Here is a 21,046-nt window from a genome sequence, read left to right as displayed (position 1 = left end):
TAAGCAGGCAGCAGCAGTAGTGAGATATGGTCTGATTTGCCGAAGGGAGGGCGAGGGAGAGCCTTATATCCATTCCGGAAAGGGGAATAAACATGGTCCAGTATGTTTCCCCCGCGCGTCGGGAAGTTGATGTGTTGGTAATATTTTGGCAAAACCTTCTTCATGTTGGCGGTGTTGAAATCTCCGGCCACAACGAACGCCGCATCTGGCCGTGACGTCTCGGTTTTATCAATAAACCCAAACAGCTGATCGAGTGCCGTGTTGTTGTCGGCGAGTGGCTGCGGCGGGATATACACTGCTGTTATCACAACAGATGTGAATACCTGCACACACACCTGCACACACACATGCACACACACACTGACACACACACCTGCACACACACCTGCACACACACATGCACACACACACTGACACACACACCTGCACACACACACTGACACACACACACTGACACACACACCTGCACACACACTGACACACACACACCTGCACACACACTGACACACACACACCTGCACACACACACTGACACACACACACCTGCACACACACACTGACACACACACCTGCACACACACTGACACACACACACCTGCACACACACTGACACACACACACCTGCACACACACACTGACACACACACACTGACACACACACCTGCACACACACACACCTGCACACACACTCACTGACACACACCGACACACAGACACACACACACACTGACACACACACACACACTTGCACACACACTGACACACACCGACACACACACCTGCACACACACACTGACACACACACACACACCTGCACACACACATTGACACACACACCTGCACACACACACTGACACACACACACTGACACACACACACACAGACCTGCACACACAGACACACACACACACACACACACTGACACACACACACTGACACACACACTGACACACACACTGACACCCACACACACAGACCTGCACACACAGACACACACACACACACACTGACACACACACACTGACACACACACACTGACACACACACCTGCACACACACACCTGCACACACACACCTGCACGCACACACCTGCATGCACACCTGCACACACACACCTGCACACACCTGCACACACACACCTGCACACACACACTGACACACACACTTGCACACACACACCTGCACACACACCTGCACACACACACCTGCACACACCTGCACACACACTGACACACACACTTGCACACACACACCTGCACACACACACCTGCACACCTGCACACACACACTGACACACACTGACACACACACACACCTGCACACACACACACACCTGCACACACACACTGACACACACACACTGACACACACCTGCACACACACACACCTGCACACACACACTGACACACACACCTGCACACACACACCTGCACACACACACCTGCACACACACACCTGCACACACCTGCACACACACACACCTGCACACACACACTGACACACACACTTGCACACACACACCTGCACACACACACCTGCACACACACACCTGCACACACACACTGACACACACTGACACACACTGACACACACACATGCACACACACACTGACACACACACACTGACACACACCTGCACACACACACACCTGCACACACACACCTGCACACACACACCTGCACACACACACCTGCACACACACACCTGCACACACACATCTGCACACACACACTGACACACACACCTGCACACACACACCTGCACACACACACTGACACACACATCTGCACACACACACTTGCACACACACACTGACACACACACACTGACACACACACCTGCACACACACACTGACACACACACACACACTGACACACCTGCACACACACACTGACACACACACCTGCACACACACACTGACACACACATCTGCACACACACACTGACACACACACCTGCACACACACACCTGCACACACACACCTGCACACACACACTGACACTGACACACACACACACTGACACACACACACTGACACACACACCTGCACACACACACCTGCACACACACTGACACACACCGACACACACACACACTGACACACACACCTGCACACACACCTGCACACACACCTGCACACACACACTGACACACACACCTGCACACACACACTGACACACACACACTGACACACACACCTGCACACACACACACTGACACACACACACCTGCACACACACTGACACACACACACCTGCACACACACACTGACACACACACACACTGACACACACACCTGCACACACACACTGACACACACACACTGACACACACACACTGACACACACCGACACACACCTGCACACACACACTGACACACACACACACACTTGCACACACACTGACACACACCGACACACACACCTGCACACACACACACTGACACACACACTGACACCTGCACACACACACTGACACCTGCACACACACACCTGCACACACACTGACACACACACTGCACACACACTGACACACACACCTGCACACACACACTGACACACACCTGCACACACACACTGACACACACACCTGCACACACACATGACACACACACACACACCTGCACACACACACTGACCACACACACACTGAACACACACACCTGCACACACACACTGACACACACACACTGACACACACACACTGACACACACCGACACACACCTGCACACACACACTGACACACACACACACACTTGCACACACACTGACACACACCGACACACACACCTGCACACACACACACTGACACACACACTGACACCTGCACACACACACTGACACCTGCACACACACACCTGCACACACACTGACACACACACACTGACACACACACCTGCACACACACACTGACACACACCTGCACACACACACTGACACACACACCTGCACACACACACTGACACACACACACACACCTGCACACACACACTGACACACACACATTGACACACACACCTGCACACACACACTGACACACACACTGACACCCACACACACAGACCTGCACACACAGACACACACACACTGACACACACACCTGCACACACACACACTGACACACACACTGACACACACACACACACTTGCACACACACTGACACACACCGACACACACACCTGCACACACACACACTGACACACACACTGACACCTGCACACACACACTGACACCTGCACACACACTGACACACACACACTGACACACACACCTGCACACACACACTGACACACACCTGCACACACACACTGACACACACACCTGCACACACACACTGACACACACACACACCTGCACACACACATTGACACACACACCTGCACACACACACTGACACACACACACTGACACACACACTGACACCCACACACACAGACCTGCACACACAGACACACACACACACACACACACACTGACACACACACACTGACACACACACCTGCACACACACACTGACACACACACTGACACCCACACACACAGACCTGCACACACACACACACACACTGACACACACACACTGACACACACACACACACACACACTGACACACACACACTGACACCTGCACACACACACCTGCACACACACACACCTGCACACACACACTGACACACACACACCTGCACACACACACTGACACACACACACCTGCACACACACACTGACACCTGCACACACACACTGACACACACACACACTGACACACACACACCTGTACACACACACATTGACACACACACCTGCACACACACACCTACACACACACACACACTGACACCCACACCTGCACACACAGACACACACACCTGCACACACACACACTGACACACACACCTGCACACACACTGACACACACACCTGCACACACACACTGACACACACACCTGCACACACACACTGACACACACACACCTGCACACACACACTGACACACACACACCTGCACACACACACTGACACACTAAGGGACTGCACCTCGGCAGGAAGCTGCTCTGATCTTTAAGAGTTAACTGATATAAGCAATCTGTCCAAATGATCCAGTCTCTCCTAAATCTCCCCATAATAACCAGTCAGCCAACAGAGAACAGAAATGGCCTCTTCCTGGTTCAAATGTCAGAAATAGATTCAGCATCCTCGATAACCCCTCAACAGTTGTCTCCACGGGCTATAATTCATTCTTTCTTCATCTTGTGTAAATGTCCCAACATCTGCAGGTTAGCATCCAGCAGTTTCCATGGAGACCCTACTGTACATTTCTAACATACATCAGGACTCTATGAGCAACAACACTATCATGGTTGATTGCAATTATTATTATTACGCTAAGAAAATGTAACTACGAAGAGACACTTGAGTTCATCTGAAATGGTTTGTTTTGAAAGGTTGGAATGTTTTTCTCAGACGTATGTCTTCTATCTGCTGTTCCAGCTGTAAGGCGAGCGTTGGGCGCAGGAGCTCCGGTGGTCAGACGGCGTACGACGCGGCGCTGAGATCCGGCTGCAGAGAGACCGTGTCCCTGATCACAGCTCAGACCGGAGACCAGCTGCTGAGACAACTGACCGAGCCTGGACGTCTCCTGAACCACAGACTGAACCTGGACGTCTCCTGAACCACAGACTGAACCTGGACGTCTCCTGAACCACAGACTGAACCTGGACGTCTCCTGAACCATAGACTGAACCTGGACGTCTCCTGAACCACAGACTGAACCTGGACGTCTCCTGAACCATAGACTGAACCTGGACGTCTCCTGAACCACAGACCAAACCACAGACTGAACCTGGACGTCTCCTGAACCACAGACTGAACCTGGACGTCTCCTGAACCACAGACTGAACCTGGACGTCTCCTGAACCACAGACTGAACCTGGACGTCTCCTGAACCACAGACTGAACCTGGACGTCTCCTGAACCACAGACTGAACCTGGACGTCTCCTGAACCACAGACTGAACCTGGACGTCTCCTGAACCACAGACTGAACCTGGACGTCTCCTGAACCACAGACCAAACCACAGACTGAACCTGGACGTCTTCTGAACCACAGACTGAACCTGGACGTCTCCTGAACCACAGACTGAACCTGGACGTCTCCTGAACCACAGACTGAACCTGGACGTCTCCAGAACCACAGACTGAACCTGGACGTCTCCTGAACCACAGACCAAACCACAGACTGAACCTGGACGTCTTCTGAACCACAGACTGAACCTGGACGTCTCCTGAACCACAGACTGAACCTGGACGTCTCCTGAACCACAGACTGAACCTGGACGTCTCCAGAACCACAGACTGAACCTGGACGTCTCCTGAACCACAGACTGAACCTGGACGTCTCCTGAACCACAGACTGATCCTGAGTCTGTCTGAAGCAGCCGGATGTGGACTTACTGCAAGATAGATTTGACAGTGATAGTTCTCTGGTTTACTGGCTGTAGTTTGAGATCATTTTCATAATGCAGATTTCTTGATATCTTCTAGAATGTGTCTATCTGTTAAATGTCAGAAAAGTTGTGAAGTGTCTTTAAATGTCTCGTTTCTACAGCGACATCTTCAGCATGAAACTCTTCCACCCTGTGCCTCGTCCCAGAGACAGATGTAAGATGTGTCCACGTCTGAAATAAAGCTTGTTTTAAAGAAGCACTGGATACGTTTCATACCTTCCATACAGTAGTTCCTCACACCGCTGGGGGGAGGCGAGCCCAGCTCACTCAGGAAATAGCTTCCATACAGTAGTTCCTCACACCGCTGGGGGGAGGCGAGCCCAGCTCACTCAGGAAATACCTTCCATACAGTAGTTCCTCACACCGCTGGGGGGAGGCGAGCCCAGCTCACTCAGGAAATAGCTTCCATACAGTAGTTCCTCACACCGCTGGGGGGGAGGCGAGCCCAGCTCACTCAGGAAATAGCTTCCATACAGTAGTTCCTCACACCGCTGGGGGGAGGCGAGCCCAGCTCACTCAGGAAATACCTTCCATACAGTAGTTCCTCACACCGCTGGGGGGAGGCGAGCCCAGCTCACTCAGGAAATACCTTCCATACAGTAGTTCCTCACACCGCTGGGGGGAGGCGAGCCCAGCTCACTCAGGAAATACAGGTTTACTGGGAAACGGAACAAAATGAAACTGACGGATTCATGATGATATTTAAGGCCAGATATATTTATTGTTCCGATCTTACAAAAAAAACACAGTGAGGTTTTCTGAATTATTGTTCATCAGAATTTCTTCTGAAAGCACCAACAGTCACAGAAACACAGTTTGACTCGTCATCATGGCTCCAAAGAAAGTAGAGAGGTGTTTATTTACAGGCTGTACCGACTCCAAGTCTCTCAGTGTTTTTTGAATGAAGCTTTGAATATCTGTCTTTTATTTAATGAACACAACCCGTCTGTGAAGATGTTTAACAATCTGTACTGAAGCAGAATATTTGGTTAGTTGCATTTGGACTTTATAACGCTCTGGAGTTATTGGAAATGTCTGAAACAAACCACCACTGGAACTACTGACAGTCTAACACGAATACAATCCAAACAAATGGAGCTAAATCGGAGCGGGAGATTTCCAACTTTCTGATAAATTCATCCAACATTGTCCCAGTTTCCCGCGCTCCATCAGGCGTTGGTGTAACTGTTTCTGCCCTGCGTCCTTTGAGCCAGGCACTGTGCTGCAGCCGGGTGGATGTCCATTATAAGAGGAAGATCTCCGTCTCCTCTGGACCGGTTGGACTCCTGCAGGTGAAGATCAGCGCCTGAGTCTCAGGAAGAAGGCGTGGCGGCACTCGATGCTGTCCACTGGGTAATACTTATCGTAGAAGTCCAGGATGTACTCCTCCGCTTTGAAACCAAACTTCTGGTAGAGCAGCATGGCGGCGTTACTGGCCGACACGTGCAGCGTCACGTCTTTCCCCATGCACGTCTGAAAAACACAGGACAACAGATCCCTGATCAGAGCATAGTGGGATCGTCCTTCATATTAAAAAGCCATATTTTCCTCTGAAGATATGCTCTATGAAGCGACCGCTGCTGTCACACTCATATTCTGTGGGATTGGTATGGACATTACAATCATTTCCCGATGTTTAATCGCCCTACATCTGTCTCAGGGTACATTTTAAATTACTTTGACCAGAAACTATGCCCGTAAAGATTTAAATTGACTTCTACTGATATTTACGGTCAAAGTCCGGTAAATACCTGCTCACGGAAACACTGGCTTCCATATTGGTACTTTCCTTCAAATGACTGTCTGAGCTCACCTGGATCAGATGGTAGATCATGAAGGTGGCGATGCCGGCCCTCCTCCACTCCGGATGGACCAACAGGAAGGAGATGTAGGCCTCGTTGTACTTCACATCCGGCACCATGAAACCAAAGGCGATCACCACTTTCTTATACAGGACGACCACGCTGAAGTCCGGGTACTGCAGGCACTCGGACAGGTCCACACCTGGAAGAGAGCCAGAGACACGGTGGGTTTGGACAGATTCGTGGTAGGGGGGTTGTTGGTAAGAAGAGACAGATTCGTGGTAGGGGGGTTGTTGGTAAGAAGAGACAGATTCATGGTAGGGGGGTTTTAGGTTTGTAGGACTTTGTGTACCTGGCCAGTAGCTTTCGTTGCACATGGCGTTCACCGAGGGGATGTGGTTGGGGCGGACGTAGCAGTAGTCGATGGGAGCGTTGGGTTCAGGGACCCAGTTGGGGTTCTTTCTGTGGGGGTAAGCTCTGATCTCTTCCAACAACCTCAGCTTCACCGGACGACTCTCATAATCCCTCCTGAAAAACAAACAGAGAAGTGCTACTATAGAAACACCTACATTACTACAACTAATGAGAGAGCATCGATGCGTGGAAGTAACAAAAAAACCTGAAAGTTCTGAAGACTTTAGAAAAATGTATCTTTTATCGGCACCCCCTTACCATCAACACCTCCAGACTACCTGAAGCCCTGAAAGGTCTCAGGACTAAAGTCTCGACCCGACAAATTCATTTTTCATCGGGACCCCCTTACCATCAAGAGGGTTGGGGTTAGACTTTCTGCCTGACAGCAGGTCTCAGGACTGGAGTCTCTAGTCTCTACCTGACAAAAGCTCTGAGTCTAGGGACTCTAGTCTCCACCCCATGTCAAGTCTTCTCCTGCCCCATCTACCTGCCCAAAGGTTTTAGGACCCTTCACGACAAAGGGTCTACAGACTCTCCTCCCCCTGAAAAGTCTCAGGACTCTAGGTCCTGCACCACAGAAAGACTCGGGCTATAATCTCTACCGGACACTGGTCGGTGGTCTTTCATCGGGACCCCCTTCAAATCAAAAGATACTCAAACTCTCTAAACAACACAAAGTCTATAGCCTTTTTACATGAAAAAAGTGATGCGGACGTTTTCTACCTGATGGAAATCATCAGGACTCACTACCGACTCTTTACCTGATGTAGGGTTTCAGGATGCGGGCGGTGTACGGACTCTTGATGCTCAGGTCCGAGCTGCCTTCTGCTCCCGTCAGACGATGGCAGAATGACACCGGGGTCTGCTGAAGGCCTCTTCTGCTGGAGAGGTTGGTCTGCACACAAACACATTTATAGTCTACAAGGGTTGACAAGGAAATGCCACTGAATAAGACCAGGATGAAGGTTGGAGGTACCTGGAAGCGATCAAGGATCCGCGACTCCTGGCTGTTGGTGCAGTATTTCCCCAGGAGTCCCCCTCGCATCAGGGTCCCCGTGGCGCCGTAGATCCCCCCCCACCAGGCTGAGGGTGGCGCTGACCGCCCGGTCGACGTCCAGCAGGGGGAGCCCTCGCTGCCTCTTGGCCTGGCGCACCAGCAGCTTCCTATGGAGGCGTTTGGCCTGCGGAGTGACGGCTAACGCTAGCGGGCAGGAGGCCAGCCGGCGGAGCAGCATCCTCTCCTCGTACAGACTGAGGGGGGAGAAGCAGGGGGTCTGGGTTTCTTCCTCTGCTTTCTCAGGGTGATTTATCCTCCTCCTCTCGGGGCCTCCGGCGCCAACACAGCCCCCGGCAGAGAGCGACGGCCCCTCCCTGCGTCCCACCGGCCCTTCAAACTCTTCGTCGTGTCCTTCGTCGTCCTCGCTCTCGGCTTCACGTTTGATGTGGGGCGCTGCCGGACGGAGCTTCTTCCGGGCGACGAGGCTGGCGCGAGGAGGAGGGAGGTACTCCATCCCCGGGTCGATCATCCCCTCCGTCTCCATCTCCTCATCGTCTGCAGAGGACAACTTGGATGTTTACTACATGTTCAAAGGTTGAAGGTCAATCCTGTGAGAAACTGAACCAGCAGACGGAACAACACAGTGAGGCTGCCAGACAACATCACCTCTGACCCCAACACGTCCTGAACAGTGAATATAAATATCATATCGGATATACAGGGTCCCAGGGTTTCATAAAGTCAGACTGAAGCTCTCCTTTGTGCACCAGTCAATCCTCAAACAGAGTTTAATCCCAGATCTGATCGGGTCTTGAACATGTTGTTCTTTCAGTCACATGATTTGAAGTTAAACTGTTCCCTTGTAATCGTGTAACCTTGTATCGTGTCTTAACATCTGTCCTTGTTGATGTTGCACACGGAGCTGCTGTGATGCAGGAAATATTTCAGACTTGATCTGAAGACAAAGTGTTATTGTATCATATGAACTACTCACACCTGGAGGATCTGAACTCACCGTGGAACAGGGCCTGCGGGGGCATGGCGTCGGGGATCAGGTCGGCCTCCGACAGCAGGCTGGGTGTCGCTGAGTGCGAGGCCGGCGTCCCCGGGGCGGAGAAATCTGGGGAGGGTGAGGGCGAGGGGCTGGTGAGGGGGGTCCGGTCCGACGAGCTGAGGGAGGAGAAATCAATCACCTCTCCTTTCTCCAGGACCAGGTCCGGTCGGCGCCCGGCGTTCCCCCCCCGGCCTCCGCCCAGTTTGACGGGCGTGGAGGAGGTGCTGCGGTCGGTGTACCCCCCCCCCTCCGCCCGACGCCTCCTTCTGAGCCCGCCGTATGTCTTTGGCCTCCTGCGTCCGGCAGCGCTTCTCCTTCAGCTGGATGGCGTTCTCCACCGGGTTCCTGGCCCCTCGCTTCCTCAGACCCTCCACCGTGATGATGGGTTCCATGACGGGCTTCGAGGCTGCAGGTCAGACAGCTCAGAGTCAGTTACAGACTTTAAAACACCTGATGTGTTCGGGGAAATCTGACAAATGTACTGCTTTCATCAATCATCATGTTGGGAAAACACTGAATGTCCTCTTCCAACATGAGAGTAACATGCTAACAAAGGTATCCCAACTGTAGCTGTGAACATGACAGGATGTGTGATTACCTAGAAGAGCATCAGGACTGTTTGAGGCATATGATAGCTATGTGATTAACATGATGATTCAGCCTCTATGGAGATAGACATATGACAAGCATGCTCATTTCTGACGTGGAGCTAATCTGAAGTAAACATTGAATACTGCTTTCTATTCCTCCATCTTGTGACTGTGTAACTCCCTCTCTTGGATATCAGCATGTGAAGGACACTGTTCAGGAACTAGTTGATGCTCTGTATGTGATGACTCCTTCCATTCTGGAGAGGATCACAGATACATGGATCCTGAGATTGAAGCTCAAGCCGGGGACCAGGGATTATTAACATTTTGAAGTATTCAGAAAAAGTCTGAATGTTCAGATTTTGAGGAAAAGTCAGATTTTTGAGAAAAAAAGTCAGATTTTTGAGAAAAAAAGTCATAATGTTGAGATTTTGAGAAAAAGTCATAATTTTCAGATTTTTGAGAAAGTCATAATTTTTAGATTTTTGAGAAAAAGTCATAATTTTCAGATTTTTGAGAAAAAGTCATAATTTTTTGATTTTTGAGAAAAAGTCATAATTTTCTGATTTTTGAGAAAAAGTCAGAATTTTGAGAAAAAGTCAGAATTTTGAGAAAAAGTCAGAATTTTGAGAAAAAGTCAGAATTTTGAGAAAAAGTCAGAATTTTGAGATTTCTTGAAAAAAGCCAACTTTGTTAGATAAAACTCAGTATTTGGTTCATGACAGGATGTATGAAGAACCGGTATCCCTCCATCCAACTCCCTCTCTTGGATATCAGCATGTGAAGGACACTGTTCAGGAACTAGTTAATGCTCTGTATGTGATGACTACTTCCATTCTGGAGAGGATCACAAATACATGGATCCTGAGATTGAAGCTCAAGCCGGGGACCAGTGATTATTAACATTTTTAAGTATTCAGAAAAAGTCCGAATGTTCAGATTTTGAGGAAAAGTCAGATTTTTGAGAAAAAAGTGTCAGATTTTTGAGAAAAAAAGTCAGATTTTTGAGAAAAAGTCATAATGTTGAGATTTTGAGAAAAAGTCATAATTTTCAGATTTTTGAGAAAGTCATAATTTTTTAGATTTTTGAGAAAAAGTCATAATTTTCAGATTTTTGAGAAAAAGTCATAATTTTTAGATTTTTGAGAAAAAGTCGGAATTTTGAGAAAAAGTCAGAATTTTGAGAAAAAGTCAGAATTTTGAGAAAAAGTCAGAATTTTGAGAAAAAGTCAGAATTTTGAGATTTCTAGAAAAAAGCCAACATTTTTAGATAAAACTGAGTATTTGGTTCATGACAGGATGTATGAAGAACCGGTATCCCTCCATCTTGTGACTGTGTAACTCCCTCTCTTGGATATCAGCATGTGAAGGACACTGTTCAGGAACTAGTTGATGCTCTGTATGTGATGACTACTTCCATTCTGGAGAGGATCACAGATACATGGATCCTGAGATTGAAGCTCAAGACGGGGACCAGGGAGAGTTTTCTAACACATTTGATTGATTCAAGGCCTCATGAGTCTAGAACCCTGTTTTAAGTAGACAGTACAGAGACTATCTGTCCGGTCTAGAGTCCGGCGACCTGTTGTCGTATCGAGGCCGTAGAATTGTTTGATTTGTGAAAAGTATTTTCCCTAAACACAACATTGGCTTTTATTGTTTTAGGATGGCATTACCTCTTCTCTCTGGGTCAAAGAGGTTTGCTCAATGATAGTATAATCCAAGGTTACATGAAAAGTATTAGTCAGGGTTTTACTGGAACCCTGGTTCAGTGCAGATGGACCATACCTTTGGCCTTGGTGGTGGATTTTTCAGTGTCTGGCCTCAGAGTTGGTGGTCTGTTCTGGACCAGCTTCCACCAGCCGGGCTCTCCGAACTCCTGCGCTCCGGACCGGAAGAAGGTGGGACTGCCGACCGACAGGCAGCCGGCCACCGTGCTCCACCAGGTCGAGGTCTTCTTCCTGCAGAGAAACAACAAAGTTAGCTGTTAGCCGTTAGCCGTTAGCCGTTAGCATCCGGCCACCGTGCTCCACCAGGTCGAGGTCTTCTTCCTGCAGAGAGTAATAGGAATAATAGGAATCTCAGTGACCTTGTTCCCAACAGGAAGTTCCAGTGTCGTCCGATGAAGGCGCAGATGTCCTCTTTCCACCTGAAGTATCCCTGCCGGCCGGTTCCCTCCAGAGACAGGTTGTACATCGCCAGCATCACCACCTGAAGAAGAAAACACTTTATAAACACCATCTTGAAAACCAGGTTCCTGAAGTAATGCAACGTTTTCAAACTTCAACAATAACTGTAGAATATGTTATAGTGTGGAGTATGATAGAATAATTGCACAGCCTGAGCATATTCTCTATTTCACGGTTTAGGAGGGATTAGCTGCTGATCCAGAGTCAGTGTTTTGACTTGGAGGGGAACAGAGTGTGTCCACAGAGACGATGTTACCTGCTGCCAGGTGAGCCTCATCCTCTCGAAGCTCTCCTTCCCGTCCTCAGAACAGTCGCTGCAGACAAACTTAAAGAAGTTATCTCCCTTCAGGTAGCTCGGCTGCTCCCCCCTCAGCTGGGCTGCTCACAGAAACATGAATTAACGTCATTAACAAGGCTATCATGCAAAATGCACTTTCTGATGTATTTACTACATCACTATGTGTCCCCGGTGTGTCAGGAGACTCTCATAGTGATGTCTTCTCTACATCACCATGTGTCCCCGGTGTGTCAGGAGACTCTCATAGTGATGTCTTCTCTACATCACCATGTGTCCCCGGTGTGTCAGGAGACTCACAAAGTGATGTCTTCTCTACATCACTATGTGTCCCCGGTGTGTCAGGAGACTCTCATAGTGATGTCTTCTCTACATCACCATGTGTCCCCGGTGTGTCCCCGGTGTGTCAGGAGACTCTCAAAGTGTCAGGAAATAAACCCCTCTCTCTTTTCCTCCGTACCCACATCTCTAAAAACGGTAGGAGACCTTTAAACAAAACTGTGTCAATAAGAACCCCCACCACTCGACCATCAGTGACATTACTGAACTGTCCATCTCCTCACCTGCGGGGATCCACTTGTGGCAGCGGTCGCAGTGGAAGCTCGTCTCCTCGCAGCCCCCCCCCCTCCTCCAGCTCGCTGGTTAACGAGTCTCCGCTCTGGTCATGTGACAGGTCAACAGATCCCTGGTCCTCCGACTCCACGATAAGCAGCGTCTCCCCCTCCACCTCCCCCTCCTCCAGACCCTCATCCTCCCCCCCGCCCAGCAGCTCGCTGCTGCTGTCCATCACACCTGAGCAGGTAAACAGGAAGTCAAACGGTTAGTGTGGGGCTGACAGGTAGAATAGGAAGCCCACCAAAAGTGAAGAAGTCCATTTAGCCTTTGCCATCATTTCTTACACCACAGATTATATTTAGATTGAAATAAAAGCTCCTTCTGTAACTCAGATAAACATGAGAACATCTTTTCTGTTCCTGTTCTCCAGTACTGGTTCAGTGAGCGAAACCTGCTGCTCTTAACGTCTGATTATATCAAATTCTGAAAACTAAAACACTGAATTAGGAACACGTCTCTTCTTCAGAATCACTCCAGTATTTATGGTTTTTCTAAATGACATGATACTAAAAAACTAATAAATGTTGCAAAGGTAAAAAGCACAACAATTTCACAGATTTCTAAATATCTAAACTCTTGATCGACCTTCTGTGGGTTTTTTATGACCTTCTGTTTTTTGTTCATAATGCCCTCAGTTTGAATTCAGTTAATGAACTCTGATGCCCCTTTCATACCGGCGCTTTTTCAGCTCCAGCTTCGGCTCGGAGCTGGAGCTGAAAAGTACCGTTTTTTCCTGTTCACACCGCAGCGGCGCCGCCTCTTAGCTCCAGAATCCGGTTCACTTCCAGCTCCAAAAAATTGTCGGTCTAGAGGCAAGAGCTTCGGAGCTAAGAGGCGGCGTCGCTTACGTCTTTCTTACGTCGAGGCGTGCAGGAAACTAAACCCACCTCCCCTGAACATGGGTCGACTGAAGAGTCTCGTCATGCCTGCCTACAAGCAGTAGCGCTGAGCAAAGTGACTAGAAGGCAACCACACACTTATAAAAAACCACACTTTATAAAGTCAGGCAACACTAACCAGGCTTCGTGTGATTCTGTTTATTTGTACCTTACTTTGACCATCCGTTCGCTGTTATTGATCATTGTGGAGAGCAGGCAGACGTTTGTTATTATAGCAGCTATCGGATGGAATCAATACATGGGCTGCACAGGTTGTCATGTCCGACTATCACAAGTAGAATCATAATGAAAAATACGCCGGTAAAAAGTGCCTGTAGAAAACGGCTTAGCAAGTAGTCAGTTTAGCTTCGGTTGCTATGCTAACATCACCCATGTTATACCAGAGAAACTTTCATAACAGCGTTGTGATGCCAAACAGCGTCAATTCAGACTGACACACATTCACTTAAGGGGAACTGGGGATATGTATCAGCTGCTTGTGTGACAGTCAGACAGTGAATACTTTAGAGCCGTGTGAGCTAACCCGGAGCTAACGGGAGAATAAACTCCCGTTGAAGAGCAGCAGCACTGCAGCGGTCGCTAAATGAAACACATTAATAAACAATGAACCACGGCACTCTGGAGAAAAGTATAAGGTTGGAGAAGTCGTTATTTAATTTAATCTGGCTTCGTATGATTAAAAGCAACACGATCATCGACCCGACGCAGTCCCCCGTTGTTGTTGTGAGGTGAGCTCCGTTGGGGAGAAAATCAGCGACGTAAACTGTGACGTCATGACGCAGCAGCGGCAGCTCTGGGCGGTGTGAACAGAGCGGGAGCTGAAAAGGGAAACCGGAGCTGAACCAGAAAAGCTCTCGCTAGGAGCTAGAAAGGGAAAAGCGCTGGTGTGAAAGCCGCATGATTGATGTGATGTGTCTTTTTCTGACGTGTTGAACAAATAAAATAAACAATAGTTAAGAACAATTGCGTTAAACCGGGGTCTCCAACCTTTCTTCATCTGAGAGCTACTTGCATCACATCGCTCATTCACATAGCACTCATCAGTTGAATTAAGCTATACTTTTGTACACGTGTGAAATTGCAATACCTAAAGCTTCTCAAAAATCTTAACTTCACATCAAGGTCCAAGAAAACGACAATTTCTCACATATTATTATCACGGCCCACAGAGTGAGTACTTCACCTTAATCACCACCTGACGAGCATCTCACTCTTTTTCACAGTCAGTGAGAGGACTGGCCCTGCATGGAGTCCACCACAGAGGGGTCTGCTGGACCCACTTAGGTTCACTCTAATAGAGTCAGTGAGAGGACTGGCCCTGCATGGAGTCCACCATAGAGGGGTCTGCTGGACCCACTTAGGTTCACTCTAATCGAGTCAGTGAGAGGACTGGCCCTGCATGGAGTCCACCACAGAGGGGTCTGCTGGACCCACTTAGGTTCACTCTAATAGAGTCAGTGAGAGGACTGGCCCTGCATGGAGTCCACCACAGAGGGGTCTGCTGGACCCACTTAGGTTCACTCTAATAGAGTCAGTGAGAGGACTGGCCCTGCATGGAGTCCACCACAGAGGGGTCTGCTGGACCCACTTAGGTTCACTCTAATAGAGTCAGTTGAATGTTCATCACTCAGTCTTGTTCTGTTTTTAGATCTCATTCATGTCAGAAAAAGCTGCTTCACAAAGTAGAGCCAAATAAAGCAGACATGTTCAGTGCTGCTTGGTGAATGTTCTGAGAGTGTTCTGGGTCTACAAGGCTCCAGAATGTTCTGAGAGTGTTCTGGGTCTACAAGGCTCCAGAATGTTCTGAGAGTGTTCTGGGTCTACAAGGCTCCAGAATGTTCTTAGAGTTTTCAGGGTCTACAAGGCTCCAGAATGTTCTTAGAGTTTTCAGGGTCTACAAGGCTCCAGAATGTTCTTAGAGTTTTCAGGGTCTACAAGGCTCCAGAATGTTCTTAGAGTTTTCAGGGTCTACAAGGCTCCAGAATGTTCTTAGAGTGTTCTGGGTCTACAAGGCTCCAGAATGTTCTTAGAGTTTTCTGGGTCTACAAAGCTCCAGAATGTTCTTAGAGTTTTCTGGGTCTACAAGGCTCCAGAATGTTCTTAGAGTCTTCTGGGTCTACAAGGCTCCAGAATGTTCTGAGAGTCTTCTGGGTCTACAAGGCTCCAGAATGTTCTGAGTCTTCTGGGTCTAAAAGGCTCCAGAATGTTCTGAGTTTTCTGGGTCTACAAGGCTCCAGAATGTTCTTAGAGTTTTCAGGGTCTACAAGGCTCCAGAATGTTCTGAGAGTCTTCTGGGTCTTCAAGGCACCAGAATGTTCTGAGTTTTCTGGGTCTACAAGGCTCCAGAATGTTCTTAGAGTTTTCTGGGTCTACAAGGCTCCAGAATGTTCTTAGAGTTTTCTGGGTCTACAAGGCTCCAGAATGTTCTTAGAGTTTTCTGGGTCTACAAGGCTCCAGAATGTTCTGAGAGTTTTCTGGGTCTACAAGGCTCCAGAATGTTCTGAGAGTTTTCTGGGTCTACAAGGCTCCAGAATGTTCTGAGTTTTCTGGGTCTACAAGGCTCCAGAATGTTCTTAGAGTTTTCTGGGTCTACAAGGCTCCAGAATGTTCTTAGAGTTTTCTGGGTCTACAAGGCTCCAGAATGTTCTTAGAGTTTTCTGGGTCTACAAGGCTCCAGAATGTTCTTAGAGTTTTCTGGGTCTACAAGGCTCCAGAATGTTCTTAGAGTTTTCTGGGTCTACAAGGCAGAAATGTTCTGAGTTTTGCTGAGACTTAAGCTGAACATGATTTTGGAGATTTATAACTTCCGTCTCCACAGGATTGACACTGAACAGTTCAGCCATCTTTTTCTTCTTCGTCTTGACATGAAATTATAAACCATAATAAATCCAGTGTATATGTCTAGCCTCCCTATCTGTGTGTGAAATTGTTCCATCCTCAAAAACAGCTGCTTCTGCAGTCTAGCTGCAGCTTCTGGTCTTCTGTTAAAGAGAGGACACTGAAGGTCCTGCATGTGGCATCACACACAGGACTTGAGTCTGAACACAGCAGACAACAGGAGTATTCACAACAGCATATACACACTAAAATACTGCACGTGGGTGCACACTTACATTCTCTGTCTTACTGTTACATAAATCCCATGAATGTATGAGATTAAGTTAGCTTCATTATATCTCAATCAGTGATTAAGTGAATAATAAAGTTTCTATCAGGTCACTATCAGCCTCATTATCTTCAGGGAGGGGGCGGGGTTTGGAGGAACGGAGAGGAGAGGGTGATCGCGGAAGCTTTCCTCCTGCCTTCACAAACTTTACACAAGTATTTATCAACTGAAAATAGCAAGAGGACATTCATACTCTGCAATCCAAGACTTGATTAAATCCACCAAAAACATGACAAGTGTTTTTCAAAAAACACAAATCCCTCCCTGTGTGTCTCTGAGCCGCGGCCACAGGGTCTGATTCAGAGCGGGTCCTTCTGCTGTTGGTTCTGGACTGGTGTTGGTGGAGAAAGCAGACTGCTCCGTGTGTCGCTGTCACGTCTGTTCCTTGATCTCTGCGGCACCGACCAAAACATTCTAAACTAAAAAAACGTTATTGTCCAGCCGTCCAAGAAGCAACCTTACTACGCTATAATCGATAATCGAGCGGCGAGCTACCGGTAGCTCACGGTCGACGTGTTGGAGAGCCCTGCGTTAAACGTTATAAAGTGCATACAAAAATGATGAAGTGCATATGAGTTCAGTAATTAAAGATGATTGCACCTGAGACTGCAGGTTCAACAGCCTGTATCTAACATCCAGTCACCTGTCTCAGTGCTCCTCCTCTGCTCCTCCTCTGCTCCTCCTGCAGCTGTGCAGTCAGACTCCTCTGCTCCTCCTCTGCTCCTCCTGCAGCTGTCCAGTCAGACTCCTCTGCTCCTCCTCTGCTCCTCCTGCAGCTGTGCAGTCAGACTCCTCTGCTCCTCCAGCAGTCTCAGGTTGTCCTTCCTCCTGTCTTGGCGCTCCAGATCCCGGACGACTCCCTCGTGGAGGCGCTGCAGGAGGAGACACACAAACAGAAGCTCTGTGAGACACAGATCTGTCATTTAGAACATCTTGAAGCGGCCGCAATCATAAAACATATAAGACAAAAATAGAATAAATTGTGTTAATAAAGGTCCGGGGAAAAGTCATTTCTGTGCACACAGTGTGTTGGTGTGTGTTGGAGGCAGTGTGTTGGTGTGTGTTGGAGGCAGTGTGTTGGTGTGTTTTGAAGGCAGTGTGTTGGTGTGTGTTGGTGTGTGTTGGAGGCAGTGTGTTGGTGTGTTTTGAAGGCAGTGTGTTGGTGTGTGTTGGTGTGTGTTGGTGTGTTTTGAAGGCAGTGTGTTGGTGTGTGTTGGTGTGTGTTGGAGGCAGTGTGTTGGTGTGTTTTGAAGGCAGTGTGTTGGTGTGTGTTGGTGTGTGTTGGTGTGTGTTGGAGGCAGTGTGTTGGTGTTTGTTGGAGGCAGTGTGTTGGTGTGTGTTGGGACAGGTGCAGGAGGAAAGGCTTCTGCTTTCAGAAACCCTCTGATCGATGAACCATGAGAAAAGAAAATGCACAAATTAGATTCTTGCCTGGACTTTAGTATCTGTCCCGGATCAGATGTCCTAGCGCTTGGTGTTCATTTCAACATGTATATTTTCTACTTTTTTTAATCCTTTTTTTTCTCTATTTGAGATGTTTACATTTTGGATTGTTTGTTGCTAGTCTTTTAATTTCTCTATTGTACAATACCTTTTTATGCTGCAACGCAAACAGTTCCCAAATTGGGATCAATAAAGTACTTCTTATCTTATTAATAATGAGTAGTAGTGTAGCTTCAGTTAGCTGTGTGTGTCTGTGTGTGTCTGTGTGTGTCTGTGTGTGTCTGTGTGTGTGTGTCTGTGTGTGTCTGTGTGCGTCTGTGTGTGTGTGTCTGTGTGCATCTGTGTGTGTCTGTCTGTGTGTGTCTCACAGAGAGACCACAGGTCCTTCAGCAGCAGTAAGACTCTACAACATGTACACAACAACACACACTAACACACAACAACACAGACTGACACACACAACACAATCACACAACAACACAGACTAACACACTACAACAATACAATCACACAACAACACAGACTGACACACACAACAACACAATCACACAACAACACAGACTAACACACTACAACACAGACTAACACACTCACACAACACAGACTAACACACAACACAATCACACTATAACACAGACTAACACACTACAACACAGACTAACACACTATAACACAGACTAACACACACTAATGTAACTGGTTTCCTCTGTGGGACCAATAAGAGGTTATTTACTGGTGTATCTACAGTTAGCTACAGTTAGCTGCACCTAGCTACAGTTAGCTGCAGTTAGCTGTGATGATTTAACACTCCGTTCCATCAATGTGACCTCACGTCTCTGCTAACTGCTAAGCTAACAGCTACGCTAACGGTTAGCTTTGTTGTTAGCCCTGCTCGGCCCGGTTGTTATACTGGTTCGGCCCGGTTTACCTCTCGGTCCCAGGTCTGGTTCAGGTGAACAGCAGCCACGGTGCTCAGAGTCAGACCCACAGAAACTCCCAGAACCACTTTAGAGACTGTAGACATCACGGTAGCTTCACGTTAGCTTAGCTTCACGTTAGCCTGCTGCTATCTGGCTCACTCTTCTTCTTCTTCTCTTGGTTATTGGCGGATTGCAAACAGCTTTAAGGTGCATACCGCCACCTACTGTACAAGAGTGTGTATCATCACCATATCACCCTATCACCACTTGTAGAAGTATACCACGGTGTTTGCGTTATTTTTAAATTCTTCTAATCAATCCTGTTTCACTCAAACACTTAAAAATGGCCTTCCTGATAGCTCTTATTGTTTTTTTCCCTCTCGGTTTTGTAAATGTTGTAATGTAATATGATGTGTTCCACATTTTCTTTCACTCCACATCCCCTGCTGCATCCTTCAAATGCACTTTCTAAAACTGACCCCATTCTGAACATAGTGCCGTTTAATCCTGTATGATCCAGTCTGAGTCTAGTGATGGTGATCTCCTCCCGTCTGTTCCTTTCTGTGTCTTTGTGATGACTGATTTCTGTACCTTGTGCTATCTCCTCCCTTTCTGATCTTCCTCCCACCTTTTCTGACATATTTCCATACCTTCTTCTTAATTATTGCTTTTCCTTCTCCTTTTCCAAGTGAAACTGGTATTGCTATTTATATACTATACTGCACATCTATTCCCCTCCTCTGAAGTCTCAGTCAGCAATGGTTAAGTTCAATAATGAAATCTTCTCTAACAGTTATTGTGGACTGTATGCTTTCCAAAGCAGAGAGTGAGTCTGTGCATATCACCACCCTATCAGGTCTGACTTCTTCAACCTGTAGCCCAATAACTGCTGCGAGTATTTCTGCTGTAAAAACTGATAAGTTATTTAACACTCGTTTTGAGATTGATATTTTTAATTCTGGGATGTATACGCCTATCCCCACGCATTTTTGCTTCTTAGATCTACTCTCCTTCTTCTTCTGCTGTTTCTACCCGTGGTTACACAGAGATTTCTTTTTTTTATTAAACAAAAACATTTATTAATGTATTTATTACGAGGATTCAAGACAATATCCGTACACTGTGTTAATGGATGTAATCAGAATGATGTAT

At 47.9% G+C, this 21,046-nt stretch overlaps 3 protein-coding genes across 4 annotated transcripts in view; 1 reads left to right on the top strand and 2 right to left on the bottom strand.

Moving 5' to 3' along the window:
- dzank1 (double zinc ribbon and ankyrin repeat domains 1) overlaps positions 1 to 5,707 on the top strand; it is a 28,883-nt gene extending 23,176 nt beyond the window's left edge. Inside the window, exon 21 of the mRNA XM_034133020.1 lies at positions 4,496 to 5,707. Within this exon, the coding sequence (XP_033988911.1) occupies positions 4,496 to 4,676 (181 nt within the window). The 3' untranslated portion in view covers positions 4,677 to 5,707. The remainder of the gene's footprint in view (positions 1 to 4,495) is intronic.
- A 496-nt stretch (positions 5,708 to 6,203) lies between these two features.
- kat14 (lysine acetyltransferase 14) lies at positions 6,204 to 18,233 on the bottom strand. The gene is given in 14 exon segments (XM_034133017.1): positions 6,204 to 6,983; positions 7,324 to 7,514; positions 7,665 to 7,840; positions 8,488 to 8,621; positions 8,703 to 8,801; positions 8,803 to 9,278; positions 9,739 to 10,030; positions 10,032 to 10,183; positions 12,156 to 12,328; positions 12,457 to 12,578; positions 12,813 to 12,934; positions 13,415 to 13,464; positions 13,466 to 13,643; positions 18,175 to 18,233. Coding segments are annotated over 13 exon segments (2,334 nt in total). The 5' UTR covers positions 13,639 to 13,643; positions 18,175 to 18,233; the 3' UTR covers positions 6,204 to 6,809.
- LOC117484586 (protein PET117 homolog, mitochondrial) lies at positions 17,954 to 20,074 on the bottom strand. 2 transcript variants are annotated; one of them, XM_034133019.1, is made up of 3 exons: positions 19,903 to 20,074; positions 18,302 to 18,403; positions 17,954 to 18,257 (listed from the first exon to the last, which is right to left on the bottom strand). In XM_034133019.1, exons 1-3 carry the CDS (start codon positions 19,996 to 19,998, stop codon positions 18,228 to 18,230), a joined length of 228 nt encoding a protein of 75 aa, XP_033988910.1. In that variant the 5' UTR covers positions 19,999 to 20,074; the 3' UTR covers positions 17,954 to 18,227. The 2 variants fall into 2 exon arrangements, with proteins under 2 accessions (XP_033988910.1, XP_033988909.1); XM_034133018.1 differs by having other exon boundaries at positions 18,176 to 18,403.
- Positions 20,075 to 21,046: the final 972 nt, after the last annotated feature.

This window comes from Trematomus bernacchii, unplaced genomic scaffold (genome assembly GCF_902827165.1).
Source record: "Trematomus bernacchii unplaced genomic scaffold, fTreBer1.1, whole genome shotgun sequence".
In the NCBI taxonomy this organism is placed as follows: domain Eukaryota; kingdom Metazoa; phylum Chordata; class Actinopteri; order Perciformes; family Nototheniidae; genus Trematomus; species Trematomus bernacchii.
Note: the sequence above shows the minus strand (reverse complement) of the source record. Positions and strands in the feature narration are given on the sequence as shown.